The sequence below is a fragment of the Hypanus sabinus genome, chromosome 21 (assembly GCF_030144855.1).
Source record: "Hypanus sabinus isolate sHypSab1 chromosome 21, sHypSab1.hap1, whole genome shotgun sequence".
Taxonomy (NCBI): Eukaryota; Metazoa; Chordata; class Chondrichthyes; order Myliobatiformes; family Dasyatidae; genus Hypanus; species Hypanus sabinus.
In genome coordinates, this window is record NC_082726.1 from 20,014,262 (window position 1) to 20,034,153 (window position 19,892).

At 44.1% G+C, this 19,892-nt stretch overlaps 1 protein-coding gene across 4 annotated transcripts in view; it reads right to left on the bottom strand.

Annotated features, from left to right (window-relative positions):
* The window catches only part of malt3 (MALT paracaspase 3), a 134,249-nt gene that overhangs the window by 72,413 nt on the left and 41,944 nt on the right, over window positions 1–19,892 (bottom strand). For 2 of the 4 annotated variants that reach the window (XM_059946129.1, XM_059946128.1), the window contains one exon: window positions 4,380–4,515. In XM_059946129.1, coding sequence (XP_059802112.1) covers window positions 4,380–4,515 — 136 coding nt within the window. The remainder of the gene's footprint in view (window positions 1–4,379; window positions 4,516–19,892) is intronic. The other 2 variants (XM_059946132.1, XM_059946131.1) reach the window with 1 other exon arrangement.

The window sequence follows — 19,892 nt, forward strand, 5'->3', positions numbered from 1 at the left end:
TCAGAGTATACTGATTTCTGACCATGCCCCAATTACTTTGTCTTTTAATTTTCCTGGTCTCCCTCAGAGGAATAAACACTGGCGTTTTGACTCGACTTTATTATCGGATGATGATTTTCTAAAATTTATTAAGGATCAGATAACCTTTTATTTTAACACCAATACATCACCTGAAATGTCATCCCAGATTGTCTGGGATGCCATGAAAGCATATTTGAGGGGTCAAATAATCTCCTATACAGCAAATCTTAATAGAAACTCCTGTGCAGATCGATTAGACCTCATTAATCAGATTAAAGAATTGGATCAACTGTATGCTCAAATTAAGAATCCTGAATTATACAAGAAGCGTGTAGAACTTCAAACTAAATTTAATCGTCTGTCTACTCAACCTGTCAAATGCCAACTTCTTGAAAGTAAGAGTCACTTCTATATTCCCGGTGACAAATCTGGTAAATTTCTAGCCAATCAGTTGAGACGTTCCAAAGCCAAACAACATATTACAAAGATCCGGAAGGAGAATGGAGACTTCACATCGGATCACTTAGAAATCAATGACGCATTTAAAAATTTCTATTCTCGACTTTATTCCTCTGAATCTTTGAATGACAATATCTCTGTTGATCATTTTTTAAATAATCTGAATATTCCTTCACTTTCATCTGATTTTAAAGCCAAACTTAATGTGCCTATATCATCAGAAGAAATATCTTTTGCAATTTCTGCATTGTCTTCAGGGAAATCTCCTGGACCTGATGGGTTCCCCGTAGAATTTTATAAATCATTCTCTTCACTTCTTTCTCCTCAGTTATTCTCAGTATTATCTGACTCGTTTAATTACGGTAAATTGCCACCCTCTTTTAATGAGGCATCTATTATTCTTTTATTAAAAAAGGGTAAAGACCCAACAGAGTGTTACTTGTATAGGCCGATTTCTTTGCTTAATGTTGATGCTAAAATCTTGGCCAAAGTTTTGGCTTATAGATTAAAAACTGTTATTCCCTCTATAATTTCTGATGATCAAACTGGTTTTATTAAAAACCGTCTTCCTTTTTTTAACATACGGCGTTTATTTAACATTTTATATTCACCTCCAACTGGGATTCCTGAATGTGTTATTTCCCTTGATGCGGAGAAAGCATTTGATCGTATAGAGTGGAACTACCTTTTTGCAGTTTTAGAAAAATTTGACTTCAGTCAAAGTTTTATCTCTTGGATCGAATTACTGTACTTGTGTCCTACTGCCTCTGTTTTGACTAATTTTCAGAAATCCCAGTTATTTAACCTCAAACGTGGCACCCATCAGGGATGTCCTTTAAGTCCCTTTCTCTTTGATTTGGCTACAGAACCTTTGGCGATAGCATTTCAAAATTGTCCTGAATTGACCGGGATTTGGAGAGGGGGTGTTGAGCATAAAGTTTCTCTTTATGCTGATGACATATTACTTTTTCTTTCAAATCCGTCTACATCCTTACCTCCAATGTTTTCACTTCTTGATCAGTTTAGCCAGTTCTCTGGCTATAAACTTAATTTACATAAGAGCGAACTTTTCCCAATTAATAAAGAAGCACAAGAATCAACATTTTGTGATCTCCCTTTTAAAGTAGTTCATAATCAATTTACTTATCTTGGGATTACAGTCACAAGGAAGTTTAAAGATCTCTTTCGTGAAAACTTTGCCAATCTTTCATATACTATAAAACAGAGTCTGGTACAATGGTCACCTCTATCTATGTCTTTGGTAGGTTGTATTAATGTTGTTAAAATGTATGTTCTCCCTAAACTTTTATATTTATTTCAATCAATCCCAATTTTTATTCCTAAATCTTTTTTTGATTCCTTAGACTCTATTATTTTGTCATATCTGTGGAAGAATAAGCGCTCTAGAATTAATAAAGTTTATCTCCAAAAATCTAAAAACGAGGGTGGCATGGCTTTACCTAACTTTTGTTTATATTATTGGGCAGCCAATATACGTTGTGCTACCTCTTGGTCTTTTTTCCATGGCCAACCCGAGTGCCCTAATTGGGTGGCAATGGAGTTGAGTTCCACTAAAGATTTATCTATCTCTGCACTTCTTGGCTCTGTACTCCCTAGTAGTTTGTCCAGATTAATTGTTAATCCTCTTGTTAGACACACTTTGCATATATGGGCTCAGTTTAGGAAATTCTATGGTTTCCATGGTTTTTCCGTTTCCAGCCCTGTCGTACATAATCACCTTTTTTTACCTACTACGTATGCTTCAGCATTCCATGATTGTTATAGGAAGGGCATTAGACATTTTGAAGATCTTTTTATTGATAATCACTTCGCATCTTTTCAACAGCTCTCTGCTAAGTTCAATCTGCCCAATGCTCATTTTTTTAGATATCTCCAAATTAGACACTTTATTAATCCTTTAATTCCTAACTTTCCTGAAATGCCTGAGAAAAATGCTATGGATTTCTTTCTTTCTATTAATCCACTAGGTAAAGGTTTAATATCATTTATTCATGATAAATTAGCATCCTTACAGCATGCCCCTGTGGATAAAATTAGAATGGCTTGGGAGCATGATTTAAATATCTCTTTATCTGATGAGACTTGGGACTCGATTCTCAAATCGGTTAATTCAACCTCTCTTTGCGCTCGCCATTGCCTTTTACAGTTTAAGATTGTTCATAGAGCCCATATGTCTAAATCTAAACTATCTCGATTTTACCCTAATATTAGTCCTCTTTGTGATAAATGCAAAAGGGGCGAGGCCTCTCTCATTCATATGTACTGGTTTTGACCTAGCTTGGAGAAATTTTGGAAGGATGTCTTCATAACATTATCTTATATTCTGAATCACCACCTAGAACCTAACCTTTTAATTGCTTTGTTCGGTTTCTGGGGTGAGACAGATTTACGTCTGAGTTCGACCAAGTGTCGAATATTATCTTTTGCTTCTCTCCTGGCTAGTCGTTTAATCCTCCTTAGATGGAGAGATGTTGCCCCGCCCACGCATGCTCAATGGCTTAACGATATTATGTCCTGCTTAGACCTTGAAAAAATTCATTATTCAGTTCTTAATTCGGATACAAAGTTCCATAAGGTCTGGGGACCTTTTATTGAGTACTTTCATAACCTTCCTCTTAACTAAGGTTTTTTTTGTTCGGTCCCTTGCTTTCAGCTCCTTTTTTTTTGGTAGTAGGCATTAATATCTTCTGTTTTCAAGTGTATTTACAGTTTTGGGGGTTTGAATGTCCTGATTTATACTCTCTATATTGTGTTGTGGTTGGTCTGGAGTTTTTTTTTGTTGCGGGGCTTGGGGAGGATACTAAGTTTACATATCTTCAATGTGGGTGCTTTCTCAATTATCTTCTTTTGTACTATATTATTATTGTATGCTTATTTTTGCACTGTATTAATGTTCTTCATTTTGATCTGGGGTTTTTTATCTGTAGCGATGTAGAAAATGTATTAAAAAAACTAATAAAAAAAAAGAAAGTGGCACGGCCAGTGGGTTCATAGAAACACACTGGTTCTATGAGTTCTGAGGTAGCTAATGAGACCAATGTGGGAACCATAGACTCTTTCAGGATCGGGCAGGGTAATGACCGACTGGATGGATGTGTGATACAGCAGTGTCAAAGTCAAAGCTGGAACACTTGGAGTACTGTGTGCAGTTCTGATTGTCGTGCTACAGGGAAGATGCGATCAAGCTAGAGAGGGTGCAGAAAAATTCATAGAAATGTTGCCAGAACAAGAGGGCTTGAGTTATAAGGAGTGATTAAATAGGCTGGCACTGTCTTGTCTGGAATGACACAGTATGATGTGTAACCTTATACTGGTTTATAAAGGCATGAGCGACATAGATATCAGTCATTGTCTTTTTCCCTGAGAGGGGAGCCTAAAATTAGCTGGCATAGATATAAGGCGAGAGGGGGAAAGATGAGGCGATCCCAGGGACTAGTTTTTCCACACGTAGGGTGACGGGTAGCTGCCAGGGAAAGTGGTAGAGGCAAATACCATTACAATGGTTCAAAGCCTTTTGGGTCGGTACATGGATAGGAAAGGGTAGAGGGATAAGAGCCAAATGCAGGAAAATAGGATTGGTAATAGACAGGTCAACATGGGTGGAAGGGCCTGTTTCTGTGCCGTTTACCTCCATGACTCTGAATGAGCTATGAGCAATGACTGTAGGACACCGTTCAGGATCACTTTGGGACAAGGTGCTGTTTGTAAGTCAGAGGAAACAATACTGACACTACTCCAAGCCAAGCCCTGGCTAGAAGCATCTTACTCGCTGTACTGCAGAATTAAGCATTGTGTAAGTTGTCTTATCGACCAACTCCTCCCCATTTATAAACCACACACAAACGCCTATGTGAACCAATTATAAAAGGAGCTTTTACCAGATTTGATAAAATGAACCTTGACCTTTGCCCAGTTGCTGAAAACACATCGGTTCTGTTCATCGTTCACTCGGCACACGTAAATCCCAGTCTTCACAGAGTCAACCAGAAGTACCGACTGTGTTGCCCCGACGATCTGTAACCAACAGAGAAAGAACTTCATAGCAGGGCCTTCAAATACCAACGGCTGGCACAATTGTCATGACACACGGATAGCAACAAGCCAAACAAAGGTATTGTATCTGAAAAGGTCCAAAATATCCAATCAACTGTTGTATCTTACACTTCATATTTAGCAATGAGCACCGACACAGGCATTGGCAAAGTGATGCCACTAGCAAACTCAATCACTTTCTGGTGTACTCTGGAACAAATCTGCATTGCTTGAGGAGTGTCTTTGACACAAATCACTCCTGCAATAGACTTGTCCTTGTGTTTCCATTGATTAAGCTTGGGACAAGAGACCTGGCAATTTAAATACAATCACGTAAATCAAAAGCAAGATCAATCGGTATTGGTGATAGTGGAACTAATCGATAATAATAAACCCACCTGGCTCACTTCCTTCCTTGAAGTACAGCAACCTGTCCTCAGTCTGACCTACCTGTGACTTTCAACTGAAAATGTAGCTCACTTTTAATTGCACATAGTAATGCTTGGGCAAGGTATTTAGATCAATGAAGAATCAGGGATGATGACAAATATTGACTGTATCAGTAATGTTAACGATCTACCAACAAAAACATTTCTTAATAATTTTTATTGATGATGCACACTTAAACGACATTGCTTTCTTTTAAAAGCAAAAGGATGGCACAGTAGTGTAATGGTTCAATTCTTGCCGCTATGTGTAAGGAGTTTGTACGTTCTCCCCATGACCACATGGTTTTCCTCCAAGCCGCGGTTTCCTCCCACAGTCAGTCCAAAGGTGTACTGGTTCGTAGGTCATTGATTATCAATTGTCCAGTGATTAGGCTAGGGTTAAATCAGGGGGTTTGCTGGGCAGCTCAAAGGGCCTATTCTGCGCTACATCTAAATAAATAAATAATATTTTAAGTCACAATAGAGTTCTGAGCTCTGAACAGTCCTTTGAATTTCTTGCTCTTTACATAACTTTTCACTAGCAGGATATGATAGTTCACATTATCTGTGTCATTACTATTCTTCATTAACCCCCTTTCTTTGTAGCCGTACATTTCCTTTAACTCTTAACATTCTGCAAGAAGGTCTTCTTGCTTTCAAAACCAAAATGAACAAAGGTCTAATTAGTTTAGAATTTCAAAAGTTGCACTGTTCCTTTTTAGTTGGGTATTATCAGAAGTAACAAGTTTCTTTTATAGCAACAACTTAAATCTGACCCAAAGCTCTTTATAGGACTGTGATTATCAAACAAATACAGAGCTGGATGTATTAGGGAAGTTGACCAAGACTTGATCAAACAGATTAGTTTTAAAGAGACGCACACACAAAAAGCCACTGGATCTCAGCAGTTCAGGCAGCGTTAATGGAAACGAATAAACAGTTGACATTTTTGGTCAAGATCCTTCTTCAGGACTGGAAAGGAAGGGGGCAAGACCCTTTCCTTAAAGAGAATGGATGAGGAGTGGAGAAGTGCATAGGTGATGATGATTTGGAGAAATTTCAAGAGTTGGGAAAGTATGCCCATGATGTATTACTGACCTGCACAGAGACTATTCTAACACACTGATTTTCACATCGCTCAGAAATAATCAATTCTTCCCTTCAGCAAACTAGCTTTCTAAGAAACAGGATCTCTACAGAAAGAAGTCTACAAATCCTGTCATATACTTATGAAGCAGATTGAAAGGTTATAAAGCTCAACACTTTCATCTGATGTTAATTGCACTCAATGGCCAAGCAGATGAATTACTGGGTAAATTTTTAAGTACGCACAGGTAGGTTGGCCAATCATCTGTTCCTATGGATACAATCCTTTTAGTGTTTGTAGGGCAAATATGGCTTTAAGCACAATCCTTGCAGGAACTTATTTCAATAGAGTCATGTCAGATGAGACTCCAGATTCGAGAATTTAGAAATGTCCAGATAAATCAAAACTAAGAAAACGTTGATGTTGCTTCACGAGTAATTAATATACACGGGAAAAGAAGCACAGGGGAGTGCGAGTCTTAAAGTGCTTTGGTTGCACAGAATTTGAACTTGACAAGTTTAGAGATGGAGGTGAAGATGCAGATAAGCAACAGAAGAAGAACAGAGGGTGAGAGGATGGTGAGGCCTTAGCAGATTCACTGCTGCTTGAATAGGTGTTTCTGCTTCTTTCCTACCATCTCTAAAATCCTCTGCTTTTCACACAGTAGCATAAAGATCAGCGCAATTGCTTTATAGAGCAGGCTGTAAGACCAGGATTTGATTCCCGCCGCTGTCTATAAGGAGTTTGTGTCTCTCCCCATGACCCCACTGGTTTCCTACGGGTGCTCTGATTTTCTCCCACATTTCAAACACGTACGATTAGGACTGATGAGTTCTGGGCATGCTTATATTTGTTAACACTTGTGGGCTGCCCAGCACAATTTTCGCTGATTTTTGAAACAAATGACATAGTTAACAGCATGTTACATTGTACATGTGACAAATAAAACTGATCTTTAAGCTCAAGATATACCACCTTGATATTAATTGCATGGGCTCGATGAGATCCACATTTCTTAATAATAGTGTAAGATAGTGTCCTACATAGCAAACACACCATTTAAACAGCCATGCATTGCACTCTTGTAATTTTCTTGGCTCAGACCACACAGGCCTCACTGATGTCCTAAAGACACAAGTTCTTCAAAATAGTCACTGAATTCTTTCTTTGATTTCTGGATACAGGCTTTGCCAGTGAAGGCAAGACTCTGTCCTTGAGGAGATAATGTTGAAAAAGCTTCTTAACCTGATGCAGTCCTGGTGGTGAAGAATTCCCTCAGTGTAGCTGGGGAGGAGGTAGCAGAATTTGCACCTACTGACTATGGAAGAACAGTGGTAGGTTTCTCAGTCAGGATTGTGCGTAACTAAGAAGGGAACCTGCAGGTGATGGGACATCCACAAACGTCAAGCTCATACCACACGGAAGAGATGGGAAATTTATAATAAGCTGACTGAGTCACTCATGCACACTGAACAAACTGGTGGACTAGTAAGATGAAGGTATGCTTGGTCACAGCGGCCGCTCCGGATCCAACAAATGGTGCAAACATTTGTCTTAAACATTTTTCTTGTGATCGAAAGAACCCGTTGGAGATTGGTAATACAAAATACTATGAGTTCGGTTCACTGATCGATTGGCAAGACCAACAGCGAGGGAGCTGCGTGGCCTTGATTGGTGCCCATTACAGTCACTCAGAGGGGTAGCACTGGGGACAGTGAGGAAGAGAGCAGAGACGCAGATCAGTGCTGAGTTGGAGGCTAGTCCTGGCAGGCCAGCTCTCCAGTGTTCCCTCACTGATCTGCCTTCGTCTGTGGTTGACCCAGCATGAGACGAGAAACTGCTGTGTGCTTGTTTTTGTAGAAACATGGCTCTAAGACAAAATACCATGCACCATGAATCTTCAGGCCACGTCACTCAGGGGCTTGTACTAATATTATTTTGTAACTATATGTGTTTTACGCCTTGACGCCGGAGGAAGGCTGTTTTGTTTAGCTGTATACATGCGTACAGCTGAATGACATTTAAACTTGATCTTGATGTTTTTCAACTGCTGGAAGAACTTTGTGCCATCACTGGCAAGGAAACTCAATGAAAGTAAACAACAAAAAAGGGCACAAAGTCACATTGGAGTTCACGTAGTCATTCTTCCACCATCGGTCTCCTCCGAGCATCGCTGACCTTTGGACCCTCAGATCCCAGACCACCCCATCCGGTGGTTTACCAGCTCTCTCCACACGCACCCTCCCTCTTCATCTCTCCTCGACAGAAGACCGCGAGAAAACATCTTTCCAGACTCACAAGACACAGCAGTAATCTCTTATTGGCTAACATGCATCCTGTTACCTCCAGCCATAACCCAAACATTGCTGCTACAGAGAAACCATTACCTCAGCAGGGAACATTACAGAGAAGCCATTACATTAGCAGTGAAACCTTACACTCTCTCCCCACCAAATTTAGTCATGTCCTCATGACGTTGAGATAATTCGCCAGCCCTTCCTGCAAAACACAAAGCCTAATCCATGAGCAAAAGGCGGTGACATAGCTCCCCAAAGCAGTAGAGATCATGACCTGTTCCCCAGGTGCTACATAGGCCTACCTATCTGGGGGATTCCTAATTCTCTGAGACCTCTGTACCTCCTCACCTAACTCTTCAGGCTCAGGCACTACTGGGGATACTTTGGGTCTACTTGGCGAGTCCTCCCTCGATCTATCACTCATGCCCCTCTGTCCCATGTCCAGGCCCTGCTTCCTCTCCTTCAGGGTCCTGCTGTAACTCAGGCTGCCCACAGATAGCCCTCCTCCACCTCACCTGACCTAGTGGGAGAAGGGCCAGGAGTCTCTTCCTCAATCACAGGGGAGTTAGCGAAAGGCAGCATATGCCACACATCCAGATCATCATCCTTCGAATCAGTACCCCTCTCATGGGCGAGGCCCGGCCCAGCCCCTCCTGCTGTGGGCCATGCAGTCGCCCCGTGTTTTCACAGAGTCCTTTTACTAGGTGTATGCTCCAAGTCGGGCTCTGGGTCTACCCTCACTTCTTGTCCCAGAGGCAACAGGTGGTTCCGATGGAGAATCTTGACAGGCCCATTCCCTTTCTCTGGTTTCACTTGGAAAACTGGTAGGTTTGGCATCTGACTCTTCGCCACATAGGGTGTAGCCACCCAGCGGTCCGCCAACTTGTGCTTTCCAGGTAGCCCCAAATTCCTTATGAGGACTCGGTCTCCCGGCTGGAGTTGGGAGAACTTCACCTTCTGATCATACCTCCTCTTATTTCCTCAATTCTGCTTGCCGGCTGCAACCCCAGCCAATTCATACGCCTTTTTCAGCTCTCTCCTCATTCATATCAGACATACTTCAGGTAAGGCTTTGGTGGTAAGTCACCCTCGTCAGTCCCAAAACAAAAGTCAATGGGCAACCTTGCCTTGCACCCAAACATCAGATAATATGACAAGTACCCAATAGCTTCATTTCATGTACAGTTCTAACAGTGAACCAGATACCCAATATGTTGACTCCACCTGCTCTTCTTGCTGTTCTCCAGGGTCCCGAGCATGTCTAGCAAGGTCTGATTAAACCTCTCAGGCCAGGGATCACCCTGCTGGTGATGGGGCATGGTCCTCGACTTCTCAACTACAAGCATGCCAAGTAACTCACTGATGAGCCTGCTCTCGAAGTCCCATCCCTGGTCACTATGCATCCGCCTGGGAAGGCCATAAGAAACGAAATACTTCTCCCATAACACATTCACCACTGTCGTCGCCCTCTGGTCTTCAGTAGGAAAAGCCTGGGCATATCTGGTGTGGTGGTCCGTGATGACTAAGACGTTCGCCGTGTTGCTGGCATCGGGTTCTATGGACAGGAAATCCATACACACCAGGTCCAGAAGCCCCGCACTCTGCAAGTGGGACAAGGGAGCTGCCCGCGTAGGCAGTGTCTTCCACCGTATGCAGTGAATGCACAACATGCAGTATTCTTTGACCTCTGACTTCATTTGGGGCCTGTAAAACCGGTCTCTGAGCAATCCGTAGGTCTCTTCCACCCTTAAATGTCCAGAACCATCATGAAGTGACTTCAACCCTAACCCTCCGATACTTCTCCTCAGAATGAGCTGGCAATGCTGAGGTCAGTCTGGGGGTAACGTGATCCGGTATAAGATCTGGTTTTTCAACTACAACCGAGTCCATTCTTTCAGTAATCAAGGCACCAAAGCCTGTTTCGTCTTCTCCGCCTGAGCCATGTCTCCCTTTTCAACCGCAGACCAAATAGTGCCAATGCCCGTGTCATCTTGCAGAGCAGCTGCCACTTCCCCAGAATTTAATTCCGGCAGCTGATTTATCTTCAGTGCAGTCAGGGTAGGGCGTCATCAGAGGCCCCCAATTGATCCACTGCTTGATCCTGCCTCTCCTTTTCCTCGGCCTTCACGGTGATGGCAAACTGACACATGGTCTTCACCCCTGGGGCAGGAACACTCTCCCACTCCTCGTCCTGACCAGTCCCTCATGCGCCCGTTGGGACAAAGCATCCGCATCAATGTTCCTGCTCCCCGGTCAGTACTTCAGGCTGAAATCATAGGCAGACAACGCTGCCAACCACTGACGGCCTGTGGCGTCCAGTTTCGCCGAGGTCAGGATATAAGTTAGGGGATTGTTGACTGTCCGCACCTCAAACTTGGCCCCATAGAGATAGTCACTCAGCTTATCCACCACCGCCCATTTCAACACCAGGAATTCCAAATTGTGTGTAGGACAGTTTCTCTTGGAGGGTGACAAACTCCGGCTGATAGCTTCAGGCCTCAACCCGGTGCCCTGATCCTGACACAGGACGCCCCCTAAATCCTCTCGGCTGGCATCTGTGTGCAGTACATATGGCAATCAGTGGTCCACAAAAGCCAGCACCGGTGCCTGGGTCAGCGACTGAAAAGCCTCCTCACATTTTACATCCCACCTCTTCCCCTCCCCTTCTTCCCCAAGGGAGGGTAACCACACAGAAGCTGATTCAAGGGGTGACTCACTTTTGCATTGTCCTTCATGAATCTCCAATAATAACCACAGAACCCAAGCAACGAGCACAGAGCACTCACAGTCTGGGGCCTTGGCCAAGTGGTCACCGCCTCCATCTTAGCCGGGCCTGCTGCTACTCCAACCGTGAGATTATGTGCCTGTCATAGCTAACAAGACGTTTTGCAGAACTGGCACTTGTCCAGGGAAAGTTTTAACCCGACAGCTTTCAGGCGGCCTAGCACCCTTAGTAGCCTCGCTTCATATTCTTCCAAGGTGGATCCAAATACTATCAAGTCATCCAAATATACTAACACTTCAAGCAAGTTCATATCCCCCACTGTCTTTTCCATTACCCTCTCGAAGATGGCAGGGGCTCCCAATATGCCCCGGGGCATCCTTTAAAACGGGAAGAACCCCAGAAGGCACATAAATGCCGTTTTCTCTTTGTCGGCCTCACTCATCGGGATCTGGTAATATCCACTCCTCGAGTCCAGCACACTGAACCCCTTCGCCCCACTCAGACAGGCCAGCGTGTCTCCGACCCTCAGGATGGGTGTGCCTGTTCAGAGTCCTATGGTCCACACACACGCATTCCTTCCTGTTCTTTTTCCGGGCCACTACTATTGGGAGCGCACAGGGGCTTCGGGACTCAGTGATGATCCCAGCTTCCTTCAACTTACACAAATGCTGCCACGTCTTCCACATCTGCAGGAGCCAGTGACCGCGACCTCTCTGTAAACGGGGTGTCCTCGGTCACCCAGATAGTGTGACGAGAGCTCTTGGAACAACCCACATCAAACTCACCAATGGAAAAGACACCTTCCAGCTTCAACATCTTCTCTTCCAGCCTCCTCTTCCAACCCAGCGGCACCAGAGAGACCCCAAAGTTGAATGACTCAGCAGGACAATTTCCCCCCTTTCCCAGTAGTTTCTCCTGGCGTGCCTCACGGGGGCATTAGCTATTACCGTCACCGGGAAGAAATGCGCCGGGGCATCGCCCGCTTGAAGAGTTCCTGACAACCACTGCCATCTTGCTCACCTGTACAACCGAGGGCTTCTGCAACTCGGGCCTCACCAGTACCTCAGGAGGAAATCCCGACTCCCCCTTGAGGTCTTCTGGAGCATCCACTAAGAGGGCCTCGCCCTCAGGCACTCTGGGAAATCTGGGGGTCCCCATCACTCTCACTACTTCCCCGGGCCGTACCACCATTGGCTTTGACCGGGTGAACCATACAGACCCTCGTTTAAATTCGGTATCCGGCCCAGTGCGGCCACACACTTCCTCAAAAGCAGCTCGAAACAATGGGTGCATGGACAAAGTTCCCAAAAAGCTCTCACCCGCCTTCTCCCTGCAGGCCCCCATGAGCTTCTTCACAAGAGGGATGTTGGTCCCCACCAGAATTGAAACGCTGCCCATCTCAACAGGGTCTGGACAAACCAGCACCAATGTATTAAGAACCTCAGACACCCCACATCGGACTCCAAGAACTCCAGTTTCACTAACAAATAACTGTCGTATGGTTAACTGTCTCTGCTCTTACTACATCAGCCGCCAACCCCTTCAAACTTCCAACCAATCTCTGTCGCTTTTCGTCATCAGAGCACTGCTGCTCATCTAACAATTGAGAGGTCTGCTCCCCCAACGTCTCAGACTCCTCTTCCCCCTCGGGGGTGGGCATTATTCTAGAAAAAATCCTTAGCTTCCGGCGGGGACCTGCTGCCTGTGCACTGGGCCACTTATTCGCCAGGGAGGTAAGGGCTGATGCCAACTCAGAACCCTCACTCCTCAGAAACAATAGAACTGTCTCTGAAATCTCTGCCCCCAACTGCGGGCAACTTAGCTTGTGACCCAGCCTGCTAGGCTCCCTCCTCCTCCTCCCTGACAGTATGGAGGGGGCCTCACCTGGGGCGCCAGTAGATGCTGGCAGTTCCATTGCCGTTACGAAACAAGGTCTGAGCCCACCATTTTATCAAACCTTCGCGCTACAATTTCAACCTTGCCAACAGCTTTAACCGTACTCAAAAATCGAACAAACAATTCATCCGGGGTACGACTATCCACCCCACTCAACATGGATGCCTTAACTACCGGCAATCCCACAGAGGCACACCAATGCTCCACCCCAGTACAGATTTAAACAGGGTAATCACACTGCATCGAATGGAATCAATCCAGGACGTAGCCCCCACAATTGTAACCCTCAGGCTCGACCAGCTCGTGTTCATCTGGGGAAACAGCCGTCCGCCCTGCCAAACTGGGGAATAACGCTTGTGTGGCTGCTGTGTAATGTACCCCCAGTTACAGACCCACAACGCAAAATATCAGACAGTACTCCATATGCAATTAAATGATTGAACTTTATGAATCTTAATCTGAATATAGGGTTAGTAATGAAAGTAAACAACAAAAAAGGGCACAAAGTCACATTGGAGTTCACGTAGTCATTCTTCCACCATCGGTCTCCTCCGAGCATCGCTGACCTTTGGACCCTCAGATCCCAGTCCACCCCATCCGGTGGTCTACCAGCTCTCTCCACACACACCCTCCCTCTTCATCTCTCCTCGACAGAAGACCGCGAGAAAACATCTTTCCAGACTCACAAGACACAGCAACAATCTCTTATTGGCTAACATGCATCCTGATATCTCCAGCCATAACCCAAACATTGCTGCTACAGAGAAACCATTACCTCAGCAGGGAACATTACAAAGAAGCCATTACATTAGCAGTGAAACCTTACAGCATGTTACACAAAGCAACTCCATACCAACTTATTCCATCACCACATACTGAGTCAGTTGAAATCTCATCAAAGCTGACTCAACTCTATTTGCGAAGATAGGAATTGCTGGAAGCACAAAGCAGGGCAGGGCACCATCTGTAGAAACAGAAACCAAGCTAAAGTTTAAGCTTTTTGTCAGGACCACATTCAGGTCTTTATCCTGAAACCTTGACGGTTTCTCCTTTCAGCCCCCGCCTGATTATTCTAGAAAATTGAAAATTCTGTTTTCAATTTCCGTTTTCCTGCAGTTTGGTTTTGTTGACTTCTATTTGGGAAGTTATACTGACAGCACAGTATGTGCCAAAGATTTCTCTGCCAAGTCAATAAAGTAGTTACTGTCCATGCTAAGCTTTAGACGTCAATTCTAAGGCTGCCTGAAGGCTTGTGTCATCACTCATTGTTGGCACTTCAATGTACCTCCAAATGTTCGAACACAGAAAGGTCAGCATTAAATTGGACCTTTCACCTCCTCATGGTATCAACGAGCTGCTTAGTCGTTTAACAGTTACAAGAATGGAAACAATGTAGAAGGATAAATTTTGATTTCTTTTCCTTTTAGTTTTTAGTATTTGAAATTGGATATCATAAATTCAAATGAAATAGCACAAAAATTGTACTTTTGGTGAATAAAAGGCCCTTGTCAATGACCTCAAAGTTAGACCTTCACAAAAGTCTTAGGACGGCTGTGGTGAAAGTTTTCTTTCTCTTTGTGGAGAAGCCATCTTCATAGAGCTGTTGGTGGCAGTATGTCTGAATGCATTAGAACGAGGGCACAGCCTTCTCTTGGATGATGATAAGCACATTGAGGAGAGGGGTCTTGCTCATTGCCAGACCAGGCCTAGCTAAAAGCGGGATCTCACAGTGGCTACCCATTTTAATTCCACTTCCCATTCAGATTCTGATATGCCCATCCATGGCCTCTACTGTCGTGATGAGGCTACATTCAGGTTGGAGGAACACCTTGCATTCCGTCTGGGTAGCCTCCAACCTGATGGCATGGACATCGATATCTCAAACTTCCAGTAATGCCCTCCACCCCCCCCACTTTCAGCAGTCCCCATCCCCTTTTCCTTCTCTCACCTTATCTCCTTGCCTGCCCATCGCCTCCCTTTTCTTTCTTCCACGGCCTTCTGTCCTCTCCTATTAGATTTCTCCCTTCTCCAGCCCTGTGTCTCTTTCAACAATCAACTTCCCAGCTCTTTACTTCATCCCTCCTCCTCCCGGTTTCACCTGTCACCTTGTGTTTCTCCCTCCCCTCCCTTACGCTGACTTATCATCTTTTTTTTCCTCCGGTCCTGCTGAAGGGTTCTGGACCAAAACATCGACTGTATTCTTTTCCATAGATGCTGCCTGGCCTACTGAATCACTCCAGCATTTTGGATTTCCAGCATCTGCAGATTTTCTCTTGTTTAGGCTTAGCTGATAAATTGGCTTATTATTGTCCTGGCATTGAGGTAGTGTGAAAAACTTGTCTTGCAGACCGTTCGTACAGATCGATTCATTACAACAGTGCACTGAGGTAATCAAAAGGTAAAACGGAGTGCAGAATAAAGTGTTTCAGTTACAGAGAAAAGGCAAAGAAGACTGACAATAAATACAAGATCAGAATGACAGTGAGGTTGTATAATTCTAGGGAACTTTCCAACAGTCTTATAACAGCAGGATAGAAGATGCTTTCAGGCTTTTGTATCTGGTCACCACTCATCAGGAAGGCCATTGAGGCTTTGGAGAGAGTGCAGAAGTGGTTTACCAGAATGCTATCTGCTTTACTGGGTATGTGCACTCATGAGAAGCTGGCAAAATTGGTTGTTTTATTAGGAGTGGTGGAGATCGAGGTGAGATCTGATAGAGTTTTATAAGATTATGGCATAGGCAGAGTGCATTGGTTTCCCAAGGTAATAATGTCTAGTCAGAAGGCATGCATTGAAGGTGAGAGAGGGTAGGTTCAAAGTATTTTTTACTCAGAGTGGTGGGTGCCTGGAAAGGACTGCTTTCCACGGTGGTAATCAAGGCAAATACATTAGAGGCTTTTAAGAGATGTTTAGATAGGCACACGAATATGCGGAAGATGGAGGGATATAGACTTTGTATAGGTAGGAGCGTATTATTTGGGGTGGGGGGAGGGGTTTGATTTACTTTTTAGCCGGTTTGGCACACCATTGTGGGCTGAAAGACCTGTTCCCTTGCCGGACCGTTCTACGTTCTGCCCAACGGGAGAGGGAAGAAGAAAGAATGCTCAGTGTGGGTGAAGCCTCTGATTATACTGGCCGCTTTACTGAGGCAGCAAGAATTGTAAACGAGTCCATGGAGGGGAGACTAGTTTCCATGATGTGCTGAACTATGCCACAACTCTGCAGCTTCTGAGGTCAAGGGCATAGCAATCACCATAACAAGCTGTGGTGCATCCAGATACACTGCCGTCTACGTTGCGTTGATAAAAATTTGTGAGCGTCAAAGGGGATGTGCCAAATTTCTTTATCCTGCTGTTAGCATGGGGTGGACTTGCTGCAGAAAAATTACCTTAAAAATAACTAGATCATTCAACTCTTCACTGGGAAACTACCTAATTGGGAGAAATTAATGGACCTATTGAACTGTGCTCCCTAAAAGTTCAGATCGACCAAAACATCCTTTGACTTCTTCAGAAATGAGAGAAAAAAAAAATCTAGCTACGTGACATTCTTGTAGAAAGGTACACATTTGACATTACTGGGGGAACACTCTTTATTTTTCTTCCAAAAAATGTATGAAATGTTTTGGCTTGGAAATGTGATGATGCTGTGCTTTTATTTTCAACCAATGATTTGCAAGGTAGAAGGCACATGCTCATTACGAGCCAGGATGACTGCCCCCAACCTATCACCAGGGCTCTTCTTGCCTCTGCAAAGAAATCTATTGGAGGCCGTCTATACATACTGTGCTGGGGTGACTTGAGCACAGGTAGTGAGGCGCTGACTAGATCTTGGAATGATAGGTGTTCTTCCACCTCAGCTGATAGTCATCAAAATACAAAATCACTTCTACTTCAGCAGGATACCGCAAGGCTCCCTGCAGCCTGTCTGGTCCCCTCCTTTCAATCCAGCTCTTTTCACTCTCTTTCCATCGGGAATAACGGGCAGAGATACGCCTCTACCAAAAGGAGCTGCAAGATAGTCCTTCCCTCCGTTAGCTTGGTGTGGCACCTGCTGAGCACTCCCCCACCCCCGATGAGGGTCATGTGGTGGAAGATAACTTCGGTTAGCATTGTTGAATTGGGCTAAAGGGCCTCATTCCATGCTCTACAACTCTAATAACAGGGAGAGACCTGCAATATAAATATAACTGATGACAAACAGCACCATTTTTACTGAACTGTGAATGAGAACGGGGAAACACAAAAAATACCTGCACTGGGTGGTTTAGGTTATCACACCCCCTTCCTGCCAATCAACTTGCATAGTTCTCACCACATTAAAGGGTTGTTTATATACTTAAGATAACAAATACAGGAACTGAGTTGATCTGCACATCTAGAGAAATTCAGTAAAGGTCATCCTTGAACAAATTCCTCGAATTGGTATGTCATTGTAGCAAAGAAAGAAAACAAAATACAGTTACATTTCTGAAGTGTTGATGCACTTCTCCCCATCCGTCCAGCTCCAACGACACCTTATGAGGACTAATTACACGTGTAAATGTCACCACAAATACGTGATCAGCAAAACCTATCCAACACTGACAGAATGTGCATGTAGAAGGTATATTAAACCAAGGTCACATGTGCTTAGTTGGACACATAAAGCTCCCATAGCACTACCTTGAAGAGTAGCTGAATTCTCTTTGGTGTCCTGCTAAAAACCAATTCCCAGGCCAGAATTACAAATAGATTAGACCTGACGAAGGGTCTTGGCCCGAAACGTCGACAGTGAGTCCTGATGAAGGGTCTCGGCCCGAAACATCGACAGTGCTTCTCCTTATAGATGCTGCCTGGCCTGCTGTGTTCCACCAGCATTTTGTGTGTGTGTTGTTTGAATTTCCAGCATCTGCAGATTTCCTCGTGTTTGCGCTTTACAAATAGATTACCTGGTTATTAGTACATTCGACTTCAGGTGTTCTAAGCAGCCAGAAATGGATTCAGTACATTAAGGCCTGGATCATTTTGAGTCCCTGAGAATTGAACTGGGCAAGTAATCCTTGCAGACATCATATCGATTCACATATAATTCAACATGAAGGGGAAAAATTGTTGACATTTTGGGTTGAAACCCTGCATTAGGAATAGATGCAGGGTTTTGACACGAAATGTCAACACTTCCTTACGCTCGCAGCTGTTGTTCAACCCGCCACAACCCTCCAGCAGATTGTTCGTTGGCCCCGAAAATAACAGGTGGAAAAGTTTCAAACTGCATGGAAAATCTGGTAGAAGTTCCAATCACGAGGAACAAAATACTGGAAAATTCTACAAAATTAAAGGCAGACAAACCACAGACCAATAGCTTACACCCAAGGGATTTAAAGGATGTAGTTGCAGAGGTGGTGGGTTGATAAGTCTTTGAAAACTGCCTAATCTTTGAGAAGTGCCAGTGAATTGAAAAACAGAAAATGTGACTCAGTAACTTAAGAAGGGAAGAAGACAAAAAAGAGAAGGCAGGAAACTACAGGCCAGTGATTTTATCATCTATTGTGGGCAAGGTGCTAGAGTCAATAATGACTGAAAAGCTTATTAGCTAGGAAAGCTGAATATAATTACACAAAGGGTAGATTACGCTCGATACATTTGTTTCTTTCAGTATGTAGCATACAAAGTTGGTGGAGGGGAAACCTATAGATGTAATGTACTTGGATTTCCAAAAGGCTTTTAACAAGATGCTACATAAGAGGCTGATGCAAGTTAAGAAATCATGGTATCGCTATATAGACTGAAAACTGGTTATCACGGAGTTGGAATAAGTGGGTCATTTTTAGGTCAGAGGGGTGTAACTAGAGTACCCGAGGATTCAGACCATGACATTTGAATTGAATGATCTTTATTGTCATTATACAGAGGCACAATGAAACTCTGTTTGGCTTCCTCTCAGGCAATCAAACAAAGCGGTAGATAAAAACAAGACAGTAATAGAAAAACAGTATTAAATAGATAAAAAGCAGAAAATAAGTTACAGCAGCACCAAAATGTCACAGTAATGCACAAAATGCCGATAGTGCAAGTATTTGAGTCCTTGTGTGCACTCACAGTTTCAGTCATTGTTCTGTGGGAGTGGTGCGATGGAAGCCACATCTCTGGGGAAGAAGCTGTTCCTCAGTCTATTTGTTCTGGCTTTTAGTGTCCTGAACCTTTTGCTGGAATGCAGCGGGTCAAACAGGGAGTGGCCAGGGTGTGTGGTGTCTCTGGTTATGCTGATTGCTTTCCTCCTGGTGTCCAGTCCTGGGAGCTGCATCCTGACAATTTGCTGGGCTGCCTTCACCACGCAATGCAGGTCTTGTCGCTCAGCGGCTGTGCAGCTGGCATATCACTCTGTGGCGCTGTTGGTCAGGATGGTTTCAATTGTGCTTCTGTAGAAGTTAAGCAACAGCTTTTGTGGGAGTTTGGCCTGTTTCAGCTTTCTGAGGCAGAAGAGTCTTTGTTGTGCCTTTTTTACAAGCATCAAGGTGTTGGTGGTCCATGTCAGCGAGGTGTTGGTGGTCCATGTCAGCTGCTTTGACAACATAACTCCAAGGAACTTTAGGTTTTCCACATTTTCCACTACCTCTCCATGTATATGGAGGGGGGTGTGTACTCTGTCCTTTGATCTCCTGAAGCCAATGATCATCTCTTTTGTTTTAGAAGTGTTAAGGACCAGGTCGTTGTTCTTACACCACTCCGTTAGATGATCCACCTCGAGCCTGTAGGCTGTTTCATCCTCGTCCGAGATCAGGCCAACCACTGTGGTATCGTCCACAAATTTAATTATGGAGTTGGAGGTGTAGATGGGGGTGCAGTCATGTGTGAAGAGTGTGTAGAGCATAGGGCTCAGCACACAGCCTGTTTTTAAGATGAGGGTGGTAGAAATGTGGCAAAGATGGAGATTAATTATTTATA